This window comes from Natator depressus, chromosome 10, assembly GCF_965152275.1.
Source record: "Natator depressus isolate rNatDep1 chromosome 10, rNatDep2.hap1, whole genome shotgun sequence".
Classification (NCBI taxonomy): Eukaryota; Metazoa; Chordata; order Testudines; family Cheloniidae; genus Natator; species Natator depressus.
The window spans coordinates 65,974,147-66,002,047 of record NC_134243.1 but is presented as its reverse complement, the minus strand read 5'-3'; the positions used below and the strand labels follow the sequence as shown (position 1 = coordinate 66,002,047).

Below are 27,901 nucleotides of genomic sequence, written 5' to 3'. Positions count from 1 at the left end.
ATAGACTTTTGGGGTAAAAAAAATCTTGCAGGATCCAGGTGCTGGATTGGTGATCTTGGGATACTGCCATGTCAGTTTGCAATAGGGTCTGGAATTTTTTTAGTGTTAGGAGCTGGTGCATTGTGCATCTATTTATAGAGTAGAATGTAGGATACTGCAGTTAAAAATTAGCAGGATCCATCAGGATCCATGTCCCAATCTGGGTCGTTGCATCACTAGGACATGCTGGTGTCCAGAACTTCATAGTGAAGTAGGAGCAGTTGGTTTGTTCTGTATTCAGACAGTAGAATTTGGGGGTCTGAGCACAAAAATCTGCAAGATCCAGCAGGATCCCAGAGCAGGTCTCTGTAGCATCAAGATGCTAGAAAGTTAGAATAATCTATTCTAGAATTTTTGTGTGTGCCCTAATAGGGGTTGGATGTGTTTTGTAGTAAGGTTATGGGGCTTTGGTGCAAATGGGGAAGAATCCACCAAGACTCCATGTCCCAGATCTTGGCCTGGATAGTGCTATTGTCCTGGGACACATGGGGGTCTGGAATTTTTTGGTGCACTAGAATGGGTTGGATTTCTTGTGAATGTCGGCTGTTGTTTTGGGGACCAGGAGTGCCATACTCCATGTCCTGGATGCAGGTTTTTGCAGCGCTCAGATGCACTGCGGTCCTGACATTTTGGTGCAGTAGAAGTGTGGCTGCATGTGTTCTATGCTTGGGAGGTGGAATTTGGGGGTTCAGGCCCAGCCACCAACAGGCTCCATTTCCTAGATCCAGGTCTTTGTGGCACGAGGGCACACGGGGGGGAGGGGGTCCAGATTATTTTAGTGCAGTAGGAAAGGCTTGGACGTGTTTTGTATTTAAGTGGTGGAATTTGGGGAGGAGGGTTGGCTGCAAGGATCTGGCAGGATCCACGTAGATCCGGCTTTTCCCTTTTTCCTCAGCCCCCCGTGGAAACGGTGCATAAAGAGACAGCCCCGCGCCTCAACCGGGGAGGCAAGCAGCGAGCAGACTGAGCCGCTCTGAACTCTGCTGTTTTTCCTAGAAACGGATCCGTGCACCTAGAAAATAACAGGAAGGGAAAGCAGGGGGAAAAAAAATCACCACCCGAAGATCCTGTTGTTTTCGGTCGCTGCCCGAGGAATAATTTGGAGGAGAAGGATCCATATTTCTGCTGCTGCCGAGGCTGCGGCGCCGGGGATGGAGCGCGGGGCGCGGGCCGTGTAGCGGGCTCGCCCGGGGGCTGCCTTTCGGCCAGGCTCGCTCCGCCCGCAGGGCGATTCCAGCCTCGGCCCGGGCCCTGCCGCGGCGGCAGCGGGATCCCAGCCATTGGGGGCCGGTGGGGTTGAGTCCAAGGCCTCCCCCCTCCCCCGCTACACACACACACACACGCCCCCCCACCTCTGCCGCCGCCGGGGACAGAGGCTGGTGCCGGGGGCCCGACCCTGCTGCGGCTGCCGCTGCCTGGGCGGATCGCACCCCGCGAGGGGCGGCCGGGTGCAGGGGGGCGCGGGGCGGGCGGCGGAGGGAAGCTCCCGATGGCGCGTCCGAGGCCCCGCGAGTACAAGGCGGGAGACCTGGTGTTCGCCAAGATGAAAGGTTACCCGCACTGGCCGGCCAGGGTGAGTGAGGGCCGGGGCCGCGGCCCGGGGGCTGGGTGGGGGGCAATGCAGGGAGCCCGATCCCCCCCCCCCCCTCCCAGCGCAGCGCCCGGCCCGGCCCCACCATTTCCCCGCTGCTTCTCCTCTGCCTCTCCCGGGGCGTGTGGCGGCGGCGGCTGGGTCCATTGCAAGCCCAGCCGCAGACACAGACCACCCACCCCCCCAGCCCTCCATGCCTGCCGCGGCGGGGAGCGACAGGGGAGCGGGTGTCTGTTCCCCGCTGGATTATTGTGCATCTTTGCTTGAATGTGCAGATTTCTCCGCACCCCCGCCCCCCCCGTCCCGGGAGAAGGGGAGGGGGCGTGTGGGGATTGTACCTGAATTATTATTATGGGGAGTTGGCAGCTCTGCATGATAATGATGCCATTTATTATACGCCCTCCCCTCTCACAGTCCCCCCCCCACCACTAGTGAGGGCTCCCGCCAGCCTTCCCACATGCACATTTCCAGGCAGTTGCAGAAAAGCTGCCTTTGCCCACAATATGAAGCTACAGAGGGAGAGAAAGAGACAAATAGGCATAGCCATCAGGAGGCCAGATCTGTCTCTCTCTCAGCCCAGGAAGTGTCCACTGCATGGGAAACACACATGGGAGGAGAGCAAGGCCTAGAATTTAGGCAACAACTCTTTGCAGGGTGCTTGATGCACGGAATACACCATATTTGGGGCTGCAGGGGGCGGAGGAGGCATGGTCTACTACAAAGAGATTAGTGGTAAACATGGACACAATCCGGAGGGATTCAAGTTATTAATTGAGAGGAGGAGTTGGTCTACATGGCCTCCATTTTTTCCACGCGCCCCTCCAAATGCAGGCTCATTGGGGAGCTGATCATGTGGAGAAGTTCTGGGCTTGTGAAGCAGTGGCTGGTTTTATTTTGTGAAAAGAAAAGGAGGACTTGTGGCACCTTAGAGACTAACCAATTTATTTGAGCATAAGCTTTCGTGAGCTACAGCTCACTTCATCGGATACATTCAGTGGAAAATACAGTGAGGAGCTTATGCTCAAATAATCAATCTCTCTGGTCACTCGATTTCTGACCTAAAAGTGGCTATTCTTCAACAAAAAGACTTCAGAAACAGACTCCAAGGAGAGACTGCTGAATTGGAATTAATTTGCAAATTGGATACAATTAACTTAGGCTTGAATAGAGACTGGGAGTGGTTGAGTCATTACACAAAGTAAAACTATTTCCCCTTGTTTATCCCCCCCCCTCCCTCCTCAGACGTTCTTGTTAACTGCTGGAAATGGCCCACCTTGATTATCACTACAAAGGGTTTTCTTCCCCCCCCCCACTCTCCTGCTGGTAATAGCTCATCTTAAGTGATCACTCTCCTTACAGTGTGCATGATAAACACCCATTTTTTCATGTTCTGTGTGAAAATAAATCTCCTCACTGTATTTTCCACTGAATGCATCCGATGAAGTGAGCTGTAGCTCACGAAAGCTTATGCTCAAATAAATTGGTTAGTCTCTAAGGTGCCACAAGTACTCCTTTTGTTTTTGCGAATACAGACTAACACGGCTGTTACTCTGAAACCTTTTCTTTTTGCGAATACAGACTAACACGGCTGCTACTCTGAAACCTTTTATTTTGTGGTGGTTTGGGGTTGTGAATTTTTTATTTTATTATTCCTTTCCCATCTTTGATTATAAACTGGTTTGAAATAACTGAGTTGGAAAAGCATCATGGGCATTTGGCAACCAAATAAGCATCCCACTGTATATTTAATGTCCATATTCAGGAGAGCCACAAAACAGAGCAGGGCATTCCCAGGGGCGATCTGATACTATGGCATACTTACAGCCTTCTCTTCCCCCTTTTTTGGTCACCATGGTGTACTTTGTTGTGTGAGCTGCATTCTGTTTTCATTCACAAGTAAAAGAAAGTTGTTGGTGTTTATGATCTGCGAGAGCTTGAACATTATAAAGGGTTAAGCATCAGAGGGGTAGCCGTGTGAGTCTGGATCTGTAAAAGCGGCAAAGAGTCCTGTGGCACCTTATAGACTAACAGACGTATTGGAGCATAAGCTTTCGTGGGTGAATACCCACTTTGTCGGATGCATTATAAAGGGTTGTACACATCATGCAGGAAAGTACAGGAGAGCAGGGTCAAGGTAGCATGGACTTTACCAATGCCCTTGAGAAAGCAATGAGAAAAGGGTATATGTAAGTGGTGAAAAGTGAAGCAAGGGTCCTTATGAGTGTGACTGAGAGTGTGAGTGTTGAGTGTAGACACAGTACAAGGAGGGAAAACCAGTACTGGAGGCTTAAATGAAGGTTGATAGAGAAGAGAAAAATCAGAGGATGCTAAATGTTAAAGGGTACAGAAATAAGGACGCACACCCAATTGCTTTGGCAGAGCGGGCTGAAATTCATTTGTGAATAGGCATAAGAACATAGAACTTAAGAATGGCCATACTGGGTCAGACTAAAGGTCCATCTAGCCCAATATCCTGTCTTCAGATAGTGGCCAGTGCAGGTGCTTCAGAGGGAATGGACAGAACAGGTAATTATCAAGTGATCCGTGTCTAAACTTCACATTGTATTTGTAATTAATGTCTCTGATCAGCATTTATATTCTTATATCTGCTTGTGATGGCCAACAGTATGCTAAAGGTGATGGAGTCTATTTTAAATCAATTTCTTTCTTACTTCAATAATGGTTTAATTTAATCTGAAAATGGAGCAGCAAGTGACTTTAACAACTCAGATAATTCCAGCTTTGGGTTTGATCCTGCTCCCATTGAAGTCAATGGCAAAACTCCCATTGACTTTACTAAGAAAAGCTCTACTCTTCTCCTCACTTGCATGCGACAACATTCTCCTTGGAGTACAGTGAAGACTAGCCCTGTGGCCTTGTCCTCATGAGTAAAGAGGGTGTGTTCTTAACTCGTGTTAGCTAACATATGGTAACTAATTGAAGTAAATGGAAAACAGGATAGGGCTCTTTGTTTCAGCAAACTTTTCTTTATTTTTTTATCATACACTGAGCACAGATGGGCACATCTTTGATTGTGTGTCCAGCAGGCTAGTCAAAGGTTTGTCCCTTAGGATACGTCTTCACTAGGAAAAAAGGTGTGTTGTTAAGTGAAGACCCCAGTGAAGATAAAGTCATCTGTGGTTTTAACATGAGGTTTTGCAGGTTGAGGTAAAGACTATGAGACTGCTTTGTCTTCAGTAGGATTTTACCTTGTGTTAGGTACCATGTGTTAGCGAACACAAGTTAACAACACCTTTTTTCCATGTGAAGATAAGGCCACAGGGTTTACACTAATCTTCACTGTGCTCCAAGGAGACTGTTGTGTCATGCAAGTGAGGAGAGAAGTAGAGATTTTTGCAGGTGAGACAGCAAGTCAGCTCCCCTGATTAACTGAACCCCAGTTATCAAGAGGTTTTGCTTAAGCCGAAGATCTTTGTATGATCAAAGTTCAGATGTGTATATACCGCAGTATAACATTTATAAACCATTTGTATGCTTGATCCTTAAACTCACATATAAAAAAGCTACATATTTTATTTTAAAAATACTGGTTTAGTAATCCAAAGGGTTTGTTATTTATTGCTGTATTTAATTAATTTCTTGTTGCAATGGCCCCTCTCAGAGGGCGTGTTGAGACTCTGTGGTCCTTGGCAGGAAGTGCTATAGAAGGGCAAAATAGTTACCTGTATTTAGTGAAGTGGAGCAGTATTAAAGCAGGACAGAAAGTGAGTAGCCAGCTTTGACACTAAGCCAGCCTCTTCTTACCAATATGAATCTGCCGTTTAACTCTATTGGCTTCAGCAGGAAGAAGATCAAGCCCTGTGTGGGCAAGAGCAACATTCTGCACAGTGAGAGAAGAGGTGGAAGTGGCTGATGTGTAGAGAAACCAATAGGGAGCTCTGTTTAAAAACGGATGGCACGCTGTGACTCTTGACAGGTTTCAGAGTAACAGCCGTGTTAGTCTGTATTCGCAAAAAGAAAAGGAGTACTTATGACACCTTAGAGACTAACCAATTTATTTGAGCATAAGCTTTCGTGAGCTACAGCTCACTTCATCGGATGCATCCGATGAAGTGAGCTGTAGCTCACGAAAGCTTATGCTCAAATAAATTGGTTAGTCTCTAAGGTGCCACAAGTACTCCTTTTCTTTTTTGTGACTCTTGAGCTTCACTAGCTTATGATATTGAGCATCATCTCACAAATTAATAACTTACAAAGGGCCAAATCCTGCAGTCCTTAGTCAAAACTCCAGTTGACAGTCACTCAGGTCTTTCCATGCTCTGTTGTAAAGTCTCGCTTTACAAAACCCGTCTTTGTAAGGCACTTTTGGATACCTGGAATACGAAAGATGCCATTGAAGTCATATTGACTTCTCTCTGTTTTGATCTTGCAGTCTTTACTCAAAGACAAAACTCTCATTAGCCTACATTGGGGCCAGTGAGTAGGGATGGCAGGAATTGGGCCAAAGTCTGTAAGTTTGGTATCTAAGGTGACTTATGTGAGTGGATTAAGTCCAATCTTGTATCAAAAGGAAGAGTAGCAGTTTGGTGTAATAAGATGTGTGTAGCACTTACAGCCATGAGATAAATACTAAGCGTCTAGAGCCCCTGCTGATGTAAACAAGTGAAGTTCCATTGATGTGAATGGAACTATGCAGATTTACTCCAGCTGGGGATCCAGCCCTGACAGTACATTGATTGCATTGGCGGAAGAGGCATTTAGTATGCATGGAGGAAGCATGCTCGGATGGTTGAGGTACTAGGCCGAGATTTAGGAAATATAGGTTTGGTTCCCAGCTCTGCTATAGGCTACCTGTGCAACCTTGGGTTATGCAGTCTCTCTGGGCCCCCGTTCACTGTCTGTAAAATAGGAACAACACCACTTCCCTACCTAACAAGGGTGTTGTGTCAATAAAGTCAATAACGTTTGTGACTTGCTCAGCTACTACCAAGATGGGGGCCAAATCATTACTAGACACATAGAAAAATATCCATTGCACCTTCCAGATATATTCTTCTAGTTTGTTGAAAGGGTGAATATTGGCCATTGGTTAGCCACTTAAGATTAAATGAAAGGAAGAATACAAAAAATCAATAATTGTGTTCATTTCATCAGTGGCCCTGAAGAAATAATAAGCAATTAGATGACACAATATGAGTGTGATTAAAAAATAAGGAGACCATTAATGCAAATGTAAAGAGAGGAACAAAATTCTGAATGACCTGAATAATGTAGGAGTTTGCCCAGGTAAGTGACTTATGCAGTTCATTGAACAAAATGTAAGATAACGTGGCTCGGGATAAGAGAACGAGATTTGGGTAGACTCGGATAGCTTGTGCAAGGATGGTTAAGTTGGTTTGGAACAGTACAAAAGAGATCTAAAGAGGTATTGCAGTAAACTTTAATTTGCCACACACAGAAGGTTTAGATGCTTTTCACTTCTCAATTAGGCGAAAGTCTGTCCCTTAGAGTGATGATGTTACACTAACTAAGCTAAAGTTTGCAGTCTCTTGGGAATCTGAATTTCTTCTCTTCTAGACCCACATCTCTCTCCTTCTCCTTATAATTTCTTGCTGTTGCTTTATATTGATAGTGCCTTGTATATCATATTTGTTAGCTATGTTTGACAGCACATGTGATGCTGCCTGGTACATGTACAAGAGTCACGCTTAAAGAAGATAGGTTTTCTGAGGTGTTTATACATTTTAGGGAATCTGTGTTTGATCGATACCTCTTGCCAGTAACTGTTAGTAAACTCTGGCATTGTAATGGGGACCACTGTCTGTGATATGTTCAGCTGCAGAAATTATTTTAATAAAATACAAGGGTAGGCTGGTAATTTCCAGCCCAACACATTTAAAAATTATTGTTAACTATGACCCAATCCAAAAACCCCCGTAAAACATGTTTAACTTTAAGCACTGAGTAATCCTAATGTGGCACTTAAGTTAAAGTTAAGCATGTGCTTTGTTGGATTGTTGCCTAGAAGAGTAACACTGTTAATACTATGGTATTAAAGAACCTAAAAAAATAAACTACCAGAGGGTGAAATAATTCCAGCAGTCTTAATTTTCACTCTTCAGTAAAACAGTGAAGAACAGTGTGGAAAAATGCATTTAAGACACATGCACAGAAATTTTAGAAACAAACTATGGCCCTGATGTTGAAGTAGAAGTCCACATTAGTGGATCCCACAGGACTGTGCATGGTCACAGTGTCTTCACTGATGGATTCTAGGGCAGGACCAGGGCCCTGGTTTTGACACAGTAAGTTAATATGCTAGATAGCTAACTAACAACAACTTACTAACTACAGTTTGTATGTATGGCATCTTGGAAATATCATCAATCCCTCAAACAATCATGGAAGTACAGTTCTACATTTTAAAGTGTTTGATATTTTAAAGAGACCATTTGTTTTCTTATTGGACAAAGGACAAGAGAAGGTAGGGTTTCCCTGGCAGAGTTTATCCTTTTTGGCAAAGAATGACAGACAAAAATCAGTTAGATCCAGAAAACTTCAAAGAGCCCATCAAAAACAGACAACAGATCTTTCTCTATATTTTAATGCCAAAACCAGTTACAATCTATGAGCTTTTCTCTTTGGCCATTTGGGACCTGTCCAGTCCTTTCCTATTTGCTTAAAGATCACTCTGTGCTTTTTCTCCAGCCTCCCCTTGTTGTTGCTCTGGTCTTCTGCTATCACTTTTTGCCCTGCTGCTAAATCTCAGTCTCTTATATCTCCTCCTCCTCCATCACTCTCAGCCTAGTCCTACTTTTCCTCCCTCTCATTATCTATCTGTCACAGGGCACCACTGCCGCTACCCAATGTATTCCACTGCCTGGCCAGCTTGCATGGTGTCACGGTCACAAACACACAGCAGGTTATTACCTTTTCACCAAGGTGGGTGTTCTTTTCTTACAAAGTAACAAGTGTAATGCAGGCATGCAGCAATGGGAGACTTCCATGCCACCCTCTTTCCGCAGCCCAGGCTCACCTTCTGAGCGGAGCCTCGCTTCCTGTTCATCCCACTTACATCCTCCCAAATTGCCTCATTAGCCCAGTGATGACCATCCAGTTGCTCAGTCCCCCAACACAGTGTATATTTAGCTTCAGTTAAGCCTGTACTCTTCCCAGTGCTGCAGCAAACCCAGTGACCAGGGTGCTACTAGTCGTGCACTGTTTCACACCTTCCCACTTATTTCTCCTGAGGCCTTCTCTTGCCTCTGGAAGAGGTCTTCTTTGCTGCCCATGCCCCACCCTCTTTCTGGGGCTGGGGTTCTACTAGAGTTTCCTGTTCCTTTTGCAGCTGGCCTTCCATGGACTACTGGTGATGGTCTCCTGCCTTCCACCAACAAAAAGTATATTTTGAGGGTGGAGGTTTTCCCCACATCTCCACCTCGGCCCATAGGTCATTGCACCAGTCACACCTCACTGATCTCTCCTCCAGTTTACTTGGCTCATGGTTTATATCTACCTGCATGAATTGTCCCTCTAGAGCCACATTTTCGGGATCCCTGTCTTCCCCTGACTTATCTTGGTCCTGGTTTGGGCCTATCGGGGTAGGTTCACCCACCAAGGCTTCCTTGTCGGGACCCACCTCTCTCTTCAGCTTGTTCTCCATCCTGAGCCTTGCCCAGGACTTTTTCCTCCTGGGAGTTGGCTGAGCCTCCATCCTCCTTCTCTAGGTGTCCCTGATCTAGCATTCCTGGCTTCATTTTCCCCTTCTCAATTTTTCCTCCTCCTTCCCTCAAGTCTTCCAGTGTGTTTCATCTTTCTAAGCTTGTTACCATCTGTCTGTTATCACATACTGGACCTGGAAGGATCGACACTCGTGAGCTTTTTGCACAGACCCATCGGTTGGGGTCCCTCCCCCCATCATCAACCCTTTTTACATAAAGCAAATGGAGTCCAGTCTGTTGTTAACTTTACCAACTAAGGCAAAGACTTTATTAGCCCTACTCACTGCCATCTACACTTTTCTTCTACTTCCAATGGGATAACCGCCATGGGATAAGTGCTCTCTTCCCCACGTATATAATAAATAGTTATCATTGACCCCTCTTGTCGCTACTGCAGCTTAACCAAGGTGTTCCGTATGAGGGAACTCATTGCCGCTGAATTCATAGGACCCCTTGTCGTTCTTCAACCTACTTCAACCAGAATTGTTCTTATCTCAGGTCCCCTTTTTAGGCCTGTCCACCCAGAGAACTCCACAAACTCACAGTTCATGCAGGGGCAGTCTCTCTTTATGTGTCCTTGGCCCTTGTACTGGTAGTGGGCGGCTGGGGCATCGTTTGCCCCTTGCATCCCCTTCCCAGGCTTTGCTGTTTGAGGTTCTTCAACCTTCCCCTCACCCTTGATTATAAGGGTACGGAGCTCTTTCCATGGAAAGTTTGCTTCCACAGACTCCTCTGTTAATTTTTCTGCCACCTCTAATGATTCTGGCTGGTTCCTCCAAATTCAGACCCATGTAGTTGCAGGGAGGCGCTGTTTAAATTGCTCCAGAATAATGGAGTCCATTGGGGCCTCTGTGCTGTCTATCCAGCTGTATGCAACCATCAGATGGCCTAGTCTGATCATTTCTGTGCAAAGGCCCTGGGACATATCCCGCCATTCCAGCTGGCTGCCCTGAATTTTTGGTGGTATTTGTCAATATTTGGTGGTATTCAGACAGGCCGACTCTGTCTGAAATAGCAGTCCTCAGCGTATCATAGTCTTTGGTCTAGTGTATTTGCTCAGGGCCATATAGGTTACCTGATCCTCACTGCCCAGATAAGGGGTTGGCCTAAGTGCCCATGCACCCTTGAATCCGGGGCTAGTAGCCACCTGTGCAAAGGGTAGTAAAAAGGCATCAGAGTCATCCCCCAGGGCCATCTTACACAGAACCAGGCCCACATTTCAATTTCCAGTCCCCTCACTGGAGCTCACCAGCCTCTAAAGGAGCTGTTCCTGTCCCCGGGCCTGCTCCTTGATGAATGCTAGCAACGTTTTCTGGGGCTGCGCTTGCCAACGCAGAAGTGCTTGCATCCCTGTCTGCTGGGTCTTCTGCATCTCCTGTTGTTGTTCCGCTAGCCAGCGCTGTGTCTCGTCCACGGTGCCTGGATCTTCTGCCTTCGCACAGGTCCCCTTCAAGTCTCCTTCTCAGCTAAGGGAGTTACTAATCCTGGAGAAGCCCCCACGCATCACAGGGCGCCTCTGCCACTACCCAGTGTACTCCACTGCCTGTCCAATTTGCATGGACTCACGGTCACAAACACACACCAGGTTGTCATCTTTTCACCAACATGTGTGTGTATTCTTTTCTTACAAAGTAAGACCATGTAATGCAGGTATACAGCAAGGAGAGGCGTCCATGCCACCTTCGCTCCTCAGCCTAGGCTCACCTTCTGAGCTGCCCCTTGCTTCCTGTTCCTCCCACTTATATCCTGATCCTTCCAAATACCTCATTAGCTCAGTGATGATCACCTAGGTGCTCACAATCCCTCAACAGAAAGTGCATTAATGGCTTCAACTAAGCTTGTACTCTTCCCTGTGCTGCAGCAAACCCAGTGACCAGGGTGCTGCTAATAGTATCCTGTCACACTATCTTACACCTTTGTCACTATCAGAATTGTGCAAACGATATTCCCTGGTAGGCTTTCTTCATTATTTTGTCATATTGGATCAATCTGTGCCATGATTTCATGATCAGTTACTAAGCTCCTGCATTATAAGTGGTTCTGCATGCAAAACTCCTGTGGCTACATCCGATGTTCTACGTGTCAAATGTAGTGGGATAAGCCCTTCATGGAACCCTTTCTTACCTTCAAGACTTTTTGCACATTTTGCTTAGATAATCTGAATTTAAGCCTTATTTTCAGATATTGGAGCAGATGTAAGAGGATGCTCTTTTATTGATGTTAGTGGTTCATTGTATTTATAGTTAATATTGTTAGCTGAATATAATGAGAAATGTAAGTGTAAATTTCCCTGTATTTGGGGGTTGTGGAATCTCCTCTAATTTCACGCTTTGTCTTGTGCTCTGTTTTGAAGCATGCTTTAAAACAGAATTCATTTGAGGGTCATGACAGGGAAGAGTAATGACTGCTATAATTAAGGTTTAATGTAACTTTCATGAAAAAACACCTTTTCAAATTGCTCTTAACTTTTGACAAACAAATTCCCTTTTGGACTGAAGTGTTCCATGGTTGGACTCAGTCCAGACATAACTGTTCAAGGGAAATTTCGGCAAAATTCATTTTTTAAAAAAATTCAATGGCTTGTTGTTGTTTTAAACAACCATCTCCAAGTGCTCAGGTGAGAGTTTTGTACACAAATAACAGTAGCTGAATCTATTTTGTTTAACCATGGCATGTTTTTTTGTAAATCTGAGTGAACTTAAGGAATAGGCAAGAATGAAGGATATTGGTTCAATAATTTTGAAGCTATGAGTATTGAAAGTTTTTTTTTTTTGCACATGAGCACTAAGTTTTCTGGTGGACTCCTTTTTTCCCCTCATAACTTTAACACTACTGAGCTGGTGTTCATCAATCATTACTTGTTTTGTGGATTTCAGGTTAAAGCCATTATAGTTGTAAGTGGACACAATCGCATGGAAATCTTGCTTATGCTAGTGGTTAATCTGTCTCCTGAGTGAAATTTGTAGTGAATCAGGTTCTCAAAACTGTATGTACTTAATTGTAACTCACTCCAGAGAAGTATAAAAATTGCTAGTTTATATTATAATTGACACATGCTCTATTAATTGACAAATAATGTATGATGATACTGGCAGAGTATAAATTCCTCTTCTTATTATATCTTATTTGCATTAAAGTAACTTTTAGAGGCTCCAGCTGAGATTAGCCTCCGTGGTGCTAAGTGCTGTACAAACTAATGTAAATGTAGGCAACAACGCTAAGGTTTGTGCTTTCAACTTTAACTTTGCATTTCCTGCTAGTGAGTGCTTGATTTCCCAGCGTTAATGTTGTGTTACACTAAATGTAGAAAGAAGAGTGTTAACATATAGAAACATGTGTTTATAATAGCTTGCAACAATATGACTGGGGATAAAAAACACTTTCAAACGATATATGACTGTCCTTTGAGGAAAGATCAAGAGGGCTTCCTGACAGTGATATGGATTAATCAGTGATGGAGAAGCAACTCGCTTTGGAGATTTAAATCTTAATTTGAACTGTAAACCCTTTTGTGGCAGAGACCTTTTCTACATGTGGGCTAGCGTAGTGGCCTCTAAGTGCTACTTGAATATGCATAATAAATGGTAACAACTAGAAAATACACCATAAGGAACAATCCTTCACTGGCAAAATGTTGACTAGGGACCATATTTTTAAAGACATTTACATGCCTAATGATGCAGATAGGCACCTAGTGAGATTTTTCAAAAGTGCCTGGAAGCCTGTTTGCATCTCTAGGCACCAAAATACCTTTACAGATCTAGCCCTAGATGACTTAATGAGTCCTTTACATCTCTAACCTCTATGAGTCTTTGAAAAATATTTTAGTGACATATACCAGAGACAGAAGCCTAAAATCTAGGTGGTGCACATTGCAATGAAAGCACACCATTTAACTGTGCACTCTGACGGAGGCAGCATCAACAAAAAAGGCTCCAGTAGTTTGGATGATTCACAAGAGGAGCAACTAGAATAAACAGTATTTTAAAGGAGTCCAAGAAATACTTGGCAGAAGAGGTAGTTTCATGAGGCAAACCTTCTAAAACTTAAAGGAGGAAATCGATCCAGTCTCCCCTCATTTCCTACTCTCAGAAAAGGCTCTTCATTACTGGCTTTGGATTTTTCAGAGTGTTTTACATAATTTTTTGTAACGGTTATTTCTAAACCTGATACAGAAATTGGAAATAAAGTGCAGATTTATTTCCAGTCTTGCTTTGTTTTTTCTCTTACTGTCTGACATGGAAGCTGAAGGACCCACATAAACCTGTTTTTCTTCTTGTGCTGAAAACAAATAAAAAGAAAGTAACTAATTAGAATAAATACTACAGCAACATAAAATAGCAGACTTCCATGGCTATGTTGTAATTCCCATTTCTCCACTCCAAAGTCCCACATACTCCAGATGATCCTGGGTCAACCCATATATTATCTTTTGCATCACTGCTGATCCCAAAAGACACGGAATGTTCTTGGATTTCAGCAAGATTTAATACTCATCTCCCAGCCTTTAGTAAGACCTCCCTAAAGTCTACAAATGCCTTCAGAAGTCAGCATAAAAGATTGGACACAACGTGCTGCAGTGTTATGTTCAATACAAACCCCCAAGGTTGAAGGGGTATAAGTCTGGAGAATATGTTTATGAAAATGCATTATATCCCTAAATCCCTTTAAATAGCCTCTTACACCAGCGTGGAGAGATAATTAGTGTACAGCTGCAGCCCTAAAAATACAGACTGGAAACAGGTTATTTTGCCTTGCAGCAGCATGTAAAAGCCTAGAGAGAAGCTAACTGCCAGCTTCGTTTAGCAGCTTGAACTGAAGGCACCATATAACACCAGAGAGAAAAAGCCAAGCCATGAATGTTATATACACCAAGGAATTTTCTTAAGACCATAAGTTAACAAAGCAATGTGTGTATATATAACACCCAGCCAAAGTGAGTGAGCAGTGAGGGAAGAAAGGGGAAAAAAAGACAGATGAACCATGAGATGGAGAAAAGGTACCAGACTGCACTAAACTGGTTGGGACTGCTGGGAAGCCAGTGATGCTAATCATAAAAGGATGTTTGAGCCCAGGAAGCTAGTGCACTTGCCTTCGCTCTTAGGACCCTGTAATGCGCGCCTGCTTACAAATGTGATTGCATGGGAACACATCAGCAACTGACAGACTCAGATACCACGTTATGGGGCAAAGGAGACTCAGCTTACCCAAAGGCACAGCTAATTTCCAGCTTGCACCAGTGTAGCTAGTTAAACGGAAGAGCATGCAAGGGATACAAAAGGAACAATCTCAGAAGGCAAAACTCTTCCTTCAGTTCCCCCGCCTCCTCCATGAAGTGCCAGTGAAGTCAATGAGATAGCACAGGTAGCTTCTGGCCTGAAGACTGGTGTTCTTAGACTGTCTCTTCTACAAATTCCCATCTATCTATAACCAAGACCAGTTTCTACATTTTTTCCTTTCAGAGAGATCCCAGAGGATGGTGTTGGGGCAATTGCACATTTGCCCCATAGGCTCTCCTGTGATGAGTTCCACCTGGGTTCTTTACTGTCCCCACGCCTGCTTTACTCAAGAGGCCAGCTGGCAAAGCAGTGAGAAAATTTGGGCTACCAGATCCATCCATATTTGCAAGGCTACCAGCTTGTGATGCCTTTGAATCACAGCAGGACAGTGCAGTCAGTCTGCTTTCAGTCACTCACCGACAGAGGGCCTTAAATGAGAACAAGTGGGCTGAGAGGCTCCATTCAGAAAAGACAGAAGAGATGCAAACGGGCTGAGTATCAAAATGCGTTATTGAGGAGATCCACACACTGGCCCTGATTAATTGGGAAGCTCTGGGAGTTTTGCATTGTTCTGTGACACAGCAGCCATCGCTTAGCTTAGCTGGCCAGGTAGGTCAAGTTTGCAGCTGTTCTGTGTCACTGAAGCAGCACAAAGTATGTGGAGTGAACCATGGACACCTTTGTTTTTCTAAAAAGTCACAGCCTGGGTGTGACAGGTTCCTCTCGGGATGCCACCTGGAACTGGGGTACCACTGAGCCCGCCTGACCTACCAGTCTGGGCTCTCTTTACACTGTACTGCTGCAGGCCCTCAAGCCCCCTCCAGCACACATACAGGCAGGGACGCACCCAGCTGCAGCTACATACAGACGCTGAGAGCTCTGCATGGGAAAAAGGAACTGCCCAGCTACTCAAGTGCCCAGCTACTCAAGTTTACCTCTGGAGGGTAAACTCAAAATTATACCGCCTTACACTGCACAGAGATCTGTACAGCGTAAGCTCATGAAATTTGCCCCCTCCCTCAATGGGGAGAGGAAATGTACAACAGCTTTTTGCCCCAAGTTATGACTCCCACACTCACTGGTTTTAGACAAGGCAAAAATAAATCTATTAACTACAAAATATAGATTTTAAGTGATAAGGGATAGCAAACAGATCAAAGCAGATTACCTAGCAAATAAACAAATACACAACCTAAGCTTAATATACTAAAGAGATTGGATATGAGTAATAAATTTGCACCCTAAATGATAATTTAAGCTAGCTGCAGGCTCTTAAGGGGAAAGCTGTACTTGCTTGCAGCTTAAAACCCCAGGTATTCCTTTCACAGGCTAGAAATCCCTCTAGCCTGGGTCCAGCACTTCCCCTGCAGTTCAGTCCTTGTTCCTCAGGTCTTTCCAAGAGTCTCCTTTGGGTGGAGAGTCAGTGAAGAACCATGATGATTTCACTCCCCTGCCTTAAATAGCTTTTGCATATGGTGGGAACCCTTTGACTCCAAGCTTGGTTCCCATGCCCAGTCAGTGGAAAAACACTGGTATTCCAAGATGGAGTCCAATACCAGGTGATCTGGTCACATGCCCCTGTAATGTCATAGCAGCCATGACTTGGAGGCTGTTTGTAGCATCCTCAGGAAGGATCCCCAGTGGGAGATTAGCTTTTTCTAAGGCCTATTGTTTTCTCTAATGGCCCTTCCCAGCCAGCCATCTAGACTGAGTGCATTCTGGCTGGTGAGCGTTCCCCAGGTGTAAACATATTTGTGATACAGATACACAGTCAATATTCCTAACTCCAGATACAAAAATGATACATGCATACAAATAGGATAATCAGATTCAGCAAATCATAACCTTTTCAATGATCTCACATGCCCTACATTGCATAAAATACATCATAATTATACCATACTCATATCATCATAATATTATATGAAGAATATGGTGTGTTGTGTCACACTGGGATTGTGCCTGGGTCTCTGGCTGCTCATGGACTGGACAACAGTGGGCACCATTGCATTTTGACACCTTTGACACCATTTTGACACCTTTTGTTTTCATGAATACCTCTAGTGCTCCAGTTTGTGGGATGGGTTTTCAAGGTCTCTATTATTACTAGCCAGGACACTGTATAGCTCCCCAAGTATAAATAGCATGGGTATTGTTTTGAGAGAAAAATCCAGTCATAAATATGTATGAATCCTAACCCAAAATGAAAGTTCAAGTACTTTGAGTCAGACATACCTTAGTCTGATTAAATGGGACCCTGCGCAGGTGGGTTCTGTGCAAGGCTGGAGATAGTTATAAGCTAAGAAAAGAAGTAAATCCGGCAGGGGTGGTGGTTTGCAAATGGACCTTGAGGAGCTAGGAGAATATGTTAGACCTAATGTTACCTATACATTGGTTTGTTAGGACGCTTGGGGAAAACTAGACATAGGGACGATGCTCCCAGGAAGTTTTGGTCTCTGCTTTTCAAGGGAGGTATGATTTATCCCCTCCCCTCCCTTCAGTTTATACCATGAGACCACCCGAGTTCTGCTGCCAAGGAAGCCTCCCATGGCTATGAAAGCAGAGGTGCAGTTTGCCCCCAAGAGCGGAAGTGATGCAGACAGCTGTATGTGGTCCCTCTGCACTGGGATAACGATCACCCTTAATCATTACTTGTTTATCCATCTCTCCAGCCCCTGCATTGGTTTTGCTACTTCTCTGTAAATTCCCTTCACTTTATTGTGGTGCACAGAGCTGGAGCAGTATACTAGGTGTGGTCACAGCAAGGCAACAGAGAGCGTAACTGTCACCTCCCTGCTGGGAGCAGCCTGTGTGCCCCAGGCTGGCAGTACCACTTAGTGGCAAGTGTCCAGGGCTGCATGCCTAGCAGCTACAGCTCATGGTAGCATCACCCAACAGTGAGAGTCCAGGGCTGCTCTGCCTAGGGGCTATTGTCCCAAGGGGGGGGGTGGAACCCAGGCCCACCTTACTCCACCAGATTTCAACCCCAGGGTGCTACAAAGCAGTAGGCCATATACATGGCATAGGGTCTGGTACCCTTACTCACACTCCCTGGGTCACTTCCTACCCCTGTTTTCTGTACCTCCATTGATGTCACGGCTCGGTCTTGGGATCCCACCTGGCTCTCTCCCTGGTTCATCTCTGGAGCCCCTTTCCCAGGTGATAGCGAGTCTCACCCTTGGCTCCGTCGTTGATAGGCTTCCGGCAATTTGGTAGGAGGCTCAGTCCCAGCAGCTTGGAGTCTTGGTGGCATCTCAGCAGGAGACTGCTGAACCCAACTGCTCTCCTTGGTCAGCCCAGACTGAGCTGAGCTGCTCCCTTTTGAATGCTCCAGCTACTTGGAGCATGCCCAGCAGAGGTGAGGGGGCGTGGCTTCCTTCGTCCAGAGCAGCTCCTTAACCCTTGCCTCACCAGTATGGGGTTGATACACCCCGTCACACTCCCTGCTCTGTGACAGGTTGTGTGTCTGCCCAAGAAGCCCAGATTGCGCTGACCTCTTTTGTAGCCATATCACATTGCCAGTTCATGTCTCACCTGCACACCGCTATCTTCGCTAGGCCCCTTTCAGCATTGCTGCTTCCCAGATATCTCCCTCGCATGGTATCTGGTTGCCTTCACTTTCACTTTTCCAAACAACATTTCTGTTTTGTTATTTTCAGCCCACAGTTCTGATTGGTCAAGGGCCCTGAGTCTACTCTCACACTGTTGTTAATGCCATTGGCCTCAGTGGAGTTTCTCTATGTTTATGCTGGTGTGAGAGCTGAATCAAATCTTTGTCCTCACTGGTGTTTGCAAACTTTCCCAGTGTACTATCACTTCCTCCCTCTTCCAGAACCAGGTGAAGCTATTAAAGGAGGCTGGTTCTAATAGTGAACCCGCTCAAAGCAGACACCTCCTCTGAGTAATTTATGATTTTATTTTTTATCATTATCATTTGCTTAAATCAATCAGTTATTAGTCAGTTTTCAGTCCAGATGCCACTGTTTCTATCTGAGCCAATGTGAATTTATTTTTCACTAAGGATTTTATGAGGTGCTGTTATCTAAAGTCAAATTAGATTACATCTATTCATGGATTACTCAGATGTGGAAGTGTTTGCAATATCAGGGGCTCGTGTTTGTCTTGCTTTTCATAATCCCGTGCTTCCTATTACTCGTTTTTCCATTATCCTACCAGATGTTTGTTGATTTTTTTGTGTTTTACCTCTCCCATTGTTTTACTCAGCCCTTCATGCATGCATAGTGGTCAGTCGGTGCAGATCCGTTTGCAGGAGAGGTGCCCTGGTGCGCTAGGCACTGTGAGCCAAACGGAGGAAGGAGCACAGTGCTTATCCCAGGGAATTTATAGTCTAAGGACCTGATCCTGCAATGCTGCCTGTGGAAGCAGACCGCCCTGCCTGTATAGAGCTCCATTGAAGTCAATGGAGCTGCATGCAGGTGCCAGGCTCTGCATGTGTATTGCAAAGTTGGAGTCTAAAATGGACCCACTCTTCTTTCCTTTCATGAAAATCAGTATGACATTTGCTTATTCCAGTACCTCTCCAACTACCCATGATTTTTCAGAAGTAATTGTCAGTGGTCCAGCAAACTCAATAGATGTATCATCCCTTTGTGTATCATCTGGACCAACTGATTCACGCATGTTCGCATTGTTCAAGTATTCCCTTCCCAGCTCTTTAACTATAGCTATTTTTTCAGGGTCTTCCTTCTTTACCAGTTGTTCACCCTTCTTATCTCTATTTGCCCTGTTGATGACAAATGCAAACATTTCTTTGCCACATGTTTACAGCTTATTAAGCCTTGTGGTTGAAAACTGAGAAATGGCAATTATGTATCACTGATAAGCTTCTTTTGTAGGTTAAAAGATTTGGATTTGCCTGCATTTGTTCGAATGAGTCTGTTCTGGAGCTTTTGTTTTTCTGGAGGATTTGGGTCAGGTTTCTGAAGGAGCTTTTTTTAAATTGGTGCTTCTGTCAAAATGACAAAAATTCCTATATTAAGAGGTGAAAACATTAGAAAGGATGTATTTATCAGACATCGGCTCCTCATTAAAACACTGTTAACATTTTGTACCAATATTTTGCAAGGCCTCTTATACAATATCATGCCTCATGAATGAATCCATTCTCTTGCTATGATTGCCACATTATTATTCTGGAGGGGATCTGATCCTGCAAATACTTACTACCAGTTTGGTGCATACTGTGAAGCCCTGTGCTCAGCAGTGCTTGTAAAGATTTTGAAAGGCAAGACAATAAATATTTTAGGGATAATATATTGTGAGGAGTTCCTGATCCATGATTGGGGCTCTTAGGAACTACAGTAATGCAAATAAATAGTAATAATAATAATAATATGCTGGATAGGAAGACCCCAAACTAGATGGATGGATGTTATACAATAGGATCTGATTTGCTGTGGATTTTCCAAGGAACTTCTTCAAAACAGAGAAGGACTCAAAGAGCCAACCCCATATCGATGGGACTAAGGCTAGAAGACGATGGTGATGATGAGAGGTCAGTCTCTTTAGAGAGATGAACCACTGTGACATTGCTCTACTTATATCTCATCTTCCAGAGTGGCAATACCCTTAGAGGTATTGAAAGAGTTGGTTCAATTGGAAGTTAGCTTCTACGGCAGTTGCAGCTAGATGATGATTGTTGTTATTGTTAGTTGCCTGTCATGCACCAACAATAGGGTTGGCCTTGTACATGACACAAATATCAATATAATCTCTGCCCCAAAGTTTACAGTCTGGAAGACCAACATAATGAGGGGGTCGCCATCTTGTCCAACACATGAAGAATTGAACTGGGGACGTCCAGAGCTAAAAAGCATAGTTTGTTACAGCTTGAGCTAACGTGCTCCTGGCTCTATATACTCGCTGTAAAGGCACAGAGGAGGACCTGTAACACACACTCACCAGTGGGTTACAGTAGCAAAATGAGAGACCCTGGGGATTAAAATGGTGAAAGCAGACGTACAGGCACACATCTGAACTCCATAGAGATGCATGAGGTCTAATTCAGCACAGTATTTGGATCCCAGCATGAATTATGTACGTTTAGTGTTCCCTGATGTTTTTATCAGCTCCAAACATATATCTTAGTAACCATGCCTTCTTCTCTATGTAATTGCCTTTGCCTAGTCATTTGCACAAGATGAGTCAGTGTAATATGCTGTTTCTTCACAGCTGCTGTATGAAACGAAATAGTAAACTGATGTAAAACATATTTTTGATCACCTACTATGGTAGCAGCGTGGTGAAAACCAAGTTCTCTTGCATACTATGTATGTCATTTCTGTTTTAGAGGAAAAACAATTATAATATTTAATATTAACATGCATGGAAAAACAACAAATTAGATTGCGTTAAGGCTGTCTAAAGTCAGGTTGCATAAATGTAACATAACATGTATTTTATATAGGAAAATATAAATATATTAACATTTTTGGAGGGGTGGGGGACTGCAAATTAAGGCCCCAATCCTGCAAACCATTAAGCATGTGCTTAATTTTACCACTCGAGTTTACTGGGAGGCTAACAAGGAATCATTCGATCTAAGCTAAACACAGTCACACTTCATTCTACAATTTCATTGTTATTCAGTTAGCATTTATAATTTTTCCTCCATGTTGGGTTCATGTTGGTGCAGTTCATTTTATAGTAACTCCTCACTTAAAGTCATCCTGGTTAATGTTGTTTCATTGTTACATTGATGATCAATTAAGGAACATGCTCATTTAAAGTTGTGCAATGCTCCACTATTATGTTGTTTGGCTGCCTGCTTTCTCCACAGCTGGCAGCCTCCCTACTCCCCCACCTCCCTCCCCACAGCGCCTCCCACCTGCTGGCAGACCCCATGGATCAGCGCCTTCCTCCTCCCCTGCCTGCCTCCTGCCCGCAGCAATCAGCTGGCTTGTGGCGTTTCGGAGTCAGGAGGGAGTGGGGAGAAGCAAGGACTCAGCGCGCTGGCTCCCCCTCTCTCCCCTGCCTCCTCAACACCGCAAACCAGCTGATTGCCCTGGTCAGGAGGCGGGGGAGGGAGAGGGAGCCTGCGCGCCAAGTCCTCGCTCCTCCCTCCTGCCTCCTAAATGCCACAAGCCAGCTGAGTGCCGCGGGCAGGAGGGAGGGGGAGGAGCGAGGACTCAGCGCGCCTCCCCCTTCCCTCCCCTGCCTCCTGCCCGCGGCAATCAGCTGGTTTTCCGTGTTCAGAAGGGAGAGGAGGGAGGGAGGGAGGGAGGAGGAGCGAGGACACAGCATGCAAAATAAAGGGGGAGGAGGTGGGGAGGGAGAAGAGGTGGGTCAAGGGTGGGGGCTTGGGAGAGGGGGTGAAGTGGGCGGGCTGAGGGTTAAGTGATGACGATCCTGACAGGGAATGCAGCTCCAAAGTGATTAGGGGAGTTGGTCATCTAGTGACTTGCTATAAAGAAATTTACTGAGGAAAAAAAAAAGGAAAGCAAAACAACAATCTCTAGATGTGTTTTTTCGAGTTCCGAAAGTTCAGCAAGAGGAGCAGCTGGACAATCCACCCTCTTCCACTCTCTGACTCCACCACCTCAACCAAGCTACATACTCAGCAATGATGATTGTAGTATTAAATTGCTTGTTTAAAATTATTTAAAATGTACATAATGCCTTTTGTCTGGCAAAAAAAATTTTCCTTGGAACCTAACCCCTCCTATTTACATTAATTCTTATGGGGAAATTGGATTCGCTTAACATCGTTTCACTTAAAGTTGTATTTTTCAGGAACATAACTACAACGTTAAGTGAGGAGTTACTGTACTTGCAAATAAACAAGAGTAACTGGGCTTTATGGGGAGACTTTAATTTGGGAGGCAAAATCCATTCTGCAACTCCCCAGGCTAGAACGCAAGACTACAGTACATAGCTCCTCCCTCCCCTGGAGTCACCACTCCAACCTTTGGGCTGGAATAACAGCTGCAGGCCATCCACACTGGACACTAGGACCATGAGAGCCATGTCATCATGAATCCTGTGGCCCCTCCTCCAGCCTGTCTTCAACACAAGTCTGTATGGGGCCAGTGCAAAGACTTTCTCCATAACATCCAGGGGCTGCAGAAGCCACCCCTTTACGTGGCCACTCGACTGACACTGCACTGGTGCATCTGGTGCAGAGTGCCTTTGTCTCCAGAGTGAATTTCACCCTTGGCTACTAACAACTTTATTCCGTGAAAGGTATTACACAAATTAGTAAATAGGAGTATAAAGAATGTGACCCAAGTGACTGAACTGTGAAACTAACAATAGCCCAGATCTTGCAAACAGCTACATTGGTGTGGACGTTTGCACCTGTGCTTTTAAATAAGTAGGCTCTGCACCGGCCCTTGCAAAACACTGCTACCCATCATGTGTCTGTTAGGTGTCTGTCCATTCCTGTCGGAATGACAAATACACCCCTGGAATACACTGTAGTGTTGAAGTAGAATTGATATCAAAACAGTATTGTGTTGCAAGGCACTAACAATGTTGTAATCCATTGTCATCTTATTGGATCAGAGCTTGTCAAGGCAATTTGTGGTAGACTCATTAGCGAAGTGCACAGGTCTCAGCCCACTATCAGATCTGGTCAGAGGGCAGTGGTCAGTGATGTGAGACAATGACTGCCTTTGGCCATAGCCGCATGTGGGATCTTCTTGTTGGCCCCATGTGTGAAGACTGCCTGCACACTGACCCTGGCCCATTCAGAATCCATTCAGAAGGGCCCAGGAGCATCATGGCAAATCAAAGCCTGGCACATGCATGGTTGAGTCAGTTATAAGAGACTGGTTTCTGACATCAGCTGCAGACCATTCTTCTTGCCACATTGATGTCACAGAGAAATCTGGGCAGGGCAAGTAGGCCCACAATGGGTGCCTCAATGACAAGTGAGCTTTTGGGTGATAGAAGAGGTCTGTGTATCGTAGTAGGCTTGAGTTTGGCCTGAACATCTCAGCTATTCTGGCTGTAGCATCTTCATGGCAGATGTGTGGGGGAGTGATGTTGCTTGACATGGAGAGCCACAGGACTGGTGTGGGTCGAATTGTCCCAGTTTTGATGCTCATAGTTGAATATAGTTGTGTGTCAACCAACTTGACATGAGAAGAATGGAACCAGAATGGAGCACAGTATTCTGCTGCAGAGTAACAGAAGGCTAAACTGGATACTTGGAGAGTTTGAGCAATTGCTTCCCATGAAGTGCTGGCCAGTTTGCTTAGAAGGTTGTTATGAAACCTCACCTTAGCCGCAGTTTTCCTCGGGTGGTTAAACATGTAAGAGATCTGTCTAGGGGTTGGTCTGTGTTAAACTGGGTGGGATTCGTGTTTCAAGTGATGTCCATTGAGAACAATGTCCAGTTCTTGGGCTGCTCTGGAGTTGTAAAGGTGGAACACACTCAAAACTGTCTTGGTTATATTTGGTTGTAAATGCCACTGACTACAGAATTCAGCCATCTTAATGAAGTCAGCGTTTAAGGCATCTTCAAGTTCTGGGAGTGACGGTGCTTGGTCACCTAAGGCAAATACCATCTGTGTACATGAACTTGTGGGACTCAGTAAGTGGAAGGTTGTTTGTGTACAGGCTGAAAGGTGTCAATGGCAGCACAGAGCATTGAGGTAGACCATTGGTTTGTCTTTTCCATGCGCTAAATCTGTCTCCTATGTGCACTCAGAAATGTCTGTTACAGAGAAGGTCAATGACTACCCATGCTAGGAGTGCTCTTGACAATTTGACTAAGAGCCCCATGTGCCAAACTCTTATATGCTGTTGTCGGGTCCAGAAATATGGCTCCCATCTTCAGGTTTTTCTGAAAGCCATTTTCGATTAATGTTGTCAAAGCTAGCACTTGATCTTAGGTGCTCCAACCTCTCAGAAAGTCTGGTTGCTCAACGCTGAGTATTGAATCCACTTCTAAGGAGATGCACTGAAGAATGAAACACTCCGTCACCGTGAAAGGCACAGACAAAAGAGATATCGGTTGACAGCTTGCAACATTGTGGGTCTTGTAATCAGTGCTTTTGAGGGACAGAAATTGTATGTTCTTTTTCAAGGTAGGAGCATTTTCACTGCTTGCAATTCAAGAAAAAGAGTGTTTCAGTAATCCCAGCAGCATACTCTGTAGCTATAAGGCATGCACTAACAACCCAGGCAAATGAGGGGCAAGCAGGCATATTTTGTGTTACACCTTCCTTAAGGAATAAAATTAAGTGTGTGACCAAAGCCCCAAATAGCATCTGATACAAGAATGTCAAACTGGGAGCCACACTGGATGGAGCCTTGGGGTTGCATTTAATTTGGAGAAAATGGAGCAGATTGCACCCTCCCTCATCTTTAGTATGTTTGTGTCCATTCACAACCAAGTGGAGCATCACATTAGAATCATAGAGCAATAGGGTTAGAAGGGACGTGATGGGTCATCTAGTCCAACTCCCTGCCAATATGCAGGATTTGTTGTGTCTAAACCATCCAAGACTGATGGCTATCCAGCCTCTTTTTGAAAACCTCTAGTGAAGGAGCATCCACAACCTCCCTAGGCAGTCTGTTCCATTGTCCAGCTGTTCTTACAGTTAGGAAGTTTTTCCTGAGATTTAATCTAAATCTGCTATGCTGTAGTTTGAACCTATTTTCTCTTGTCCTGCCCAGCAAGGGAGAACAATTTTTCTCCATCTTTTTTATAGCAGCCTTTCAAGTATTTGAAGAGGGCTACCATGTCCCTTCTTACTCGCCTTTTTCCCCAACTAAACATCCCCAGTTCCTTCAGCCTTTGCTCATATGGTTTGCATTTCATCCCTTTGGTCATCTTTGTCGCTCACCTCTGGATCCTTTCCAGTTTCTCTGCATCCTTTCTAATATAGCAGTGATCAGAATTGGACACAGCACTCCAACTGAGGCCCAACGAGCGCCGAATAGTGCGGTACTATCGCCTCCCGTGACTTGCATGCTACGCCTCTGTTAATGCAACCTAAATTGCATTTGCTTTTTTTGCAGCAGCATCACATTGTTGACTCATGTTGAGGTTGTGATCCACCACAACTCCCAGATCCTTTTCAGCCGTGCTTCCAGCAGCAAGCCAGTTATCTCCCATTCTGTATTTGCGCATTTGGTTTTTCTACCCTAAATGTAGCACCTTTTCTTTGTCTTTGTTAAATTTCATTTTGTTGTGGATAGCCCAGTTCTCCAATTTATTCAGATCCCTTTGAATTTTAGCTCTATTCTCCAAAGTGTTTGCAACCCCCTCCCCCCCCCCCCCGGCCGCCAGCTTTGTGTCATCTGCAGATTTGATCAGTATGCTCTCTATTTGTACATCCAGGTCATTAATAAAGATGTTAAATAACACCGGACGCAGAACACACCCCTGTGGAACCCCACTTGAGACCTCCTTTCAATCTGACATCATTCCATTAATAGTTACTCTTTGTTTGCAGTTGTTTAACCAATTATGTATCCATTTAATGATAGTTCTACCAAGCCTGCATTTCCCCAACTTACTTATGAGAATGTCATGTGGGACTGTCAAAATCCTTGCTAAAGTCCAGGTATATTATGTCCACCATATTCCCCCTATCCTCCAAACCAGTTACCTTGTCAGAGAGGGAAATCAAGTTGGTTTGGCGTAGTCAGGGCTCGCCTTACCATGAGGCAAACTGAGGAGGGGGGCACCACTAGGACCCAGAGCGTAGAAAATTGTGTCTACTGCTGGTGCATATGTATTCTCTCTGCTCTAGATGCACAGAGATGGTGGAGTGCTGTGCTGGAGGAAGGAGGGCACAAGAAACATAACAGGCAGGCAGGAGAAAAGGTGAGAGGCAACAACAGAAAACAGCAGGAGCTGCAGGGAGAGAGAGGAGGAGGAACCCCTTATGTACCTCTCTAGCACCCCCAGGAGCCTGAACTAATTAACACCAGCTCTTCAGGGAGCTTCCTGTTTCCTGCTGCTTCCCTGAACCAACTTGAGGAGAACAGGCAGTCAACTGAAGTAGCAGGAGCCAGTTAGGCCCTTAAGATGCTGATATCTTCCCTCACTCAGGCCCTGCTACCAGCCTGCTTATTTGTCCCCTTCAGTTGAGTGTTGAGGGCCTCTATATCTGGCACAGAACAGCAGTCATGAGTGAAAGAAGAAAACGCCCCTCTGGGGCAGCATTCAGAAAAAGAAAGAAAGCAAAGGAAGCTTTTCTATCTAAGCAGGAAGGAGCTCTCCTGAGATACATAGACACAAATGTTCACAGTGAGCCTTCCGGCCCCGGTGAGGATGTGAGGAGGTGCCTGATGTTCTAGTTAGTCAGAGTGCGGGTAACCTGGCAGCTACTGCAGCGTCCATATCTCCATCTCAAATGGATGTAACCATGCACATTCCTGAAGAAAAGTGTAGATCAGAGAAGAGTGTGGTGGAGGGGCAAGAAACAGCTGTTGCTGAGTTTAGTTCCTTAAGTCTAGATGATCCAGGACTGTGGACCCACTCGAGCAGTATCCTGAGGGACTTCCTTGTACTGCATGGGCCACAGCAAGTGAAAAACTTCATGTTCCCCAAAGACAATGAAAACAGAAGTTTCCATCCAACACATTACAGGCGTGAAATCCCCAATGGTGACAAAGTGGAGAGGCCATGGCTTATGTACTCAAAAACCCAGAATGCTGCATACTGTTTTTGTTGCAAACTCTTCCAGTCTAATGTTCCAGCCACATTGGGTTCTACAGGAACAAAGGACTGGAAAAATCTGGCTAGAAATCTGGCATGGAATGAGAAGGCAGCAAATCACCAGAGAGCATTCCATAGGTGGAAAGAGCTTCAGATGAGACAAAGGTTAAAGGCCACCATAGATGATGAGCATCAAGAGAAGATTGCATCAGAGTCTCTTTACTTGCAAAATGTTCTGAAAAGGCTCATTGCCCTTGTGAGAATGCTTGCTACCCAAAACCTAGCATAGTGTGACACTTCAGATCAGCTGTATGTGCCAAACAATGGAAACTTCCTTAAAATTGTGGAGCTGATGGCTGAGTTTGGTGCTGTACTCCAGGAGCATCTAAGAAGAGTCACCACCCAAGAAATGTACACACACCACTACCTTGGAAAAACAATTCAAAATCAGATCATACAGTTACTGGCAACAAAAGTCAAACAGAAGATTGTGGCAGATCTGAAGTCAGCAAGATATTACTCTGTTATTCTGGACTGCCCACCTGACATCAGCCATACGGAACAAATTAATGGTGCATTTTGTAACAACAACAGAACCTAGTGAAAATGTCCCTGCAATGGTGACTGTCAGAGAGCATTTTCTAAAATATATTGACATTGATGATACTACAGG

General features: G+C 44.9%; 1 protein-coding gene across 1 annotated transcript in view; it reads left to right on the top strand.

The window, feature by feature from the left end:
* The first annotated feature begins 1,464 nt into the window (after window positions 1–1,464).
* Window positions 1,465–27,901, top strand: part of HDGFL3 (HDGF like 3) — a 56,635-nt gene continuing 30,198 nt past the window's right edge. The window contains exon 1 of the mRNA XM_074966422.1: window positions 1,465–1,612. Within this exon, the coding sequence (XP_074822523.1) occupies window positions 1,529–1,612 (84 nt within the window). The 5' untranslated portion in view covers window positions 1,465–1,528. The remainder of the gene's footprint in view (window positions 1,613–27,901) is intronic.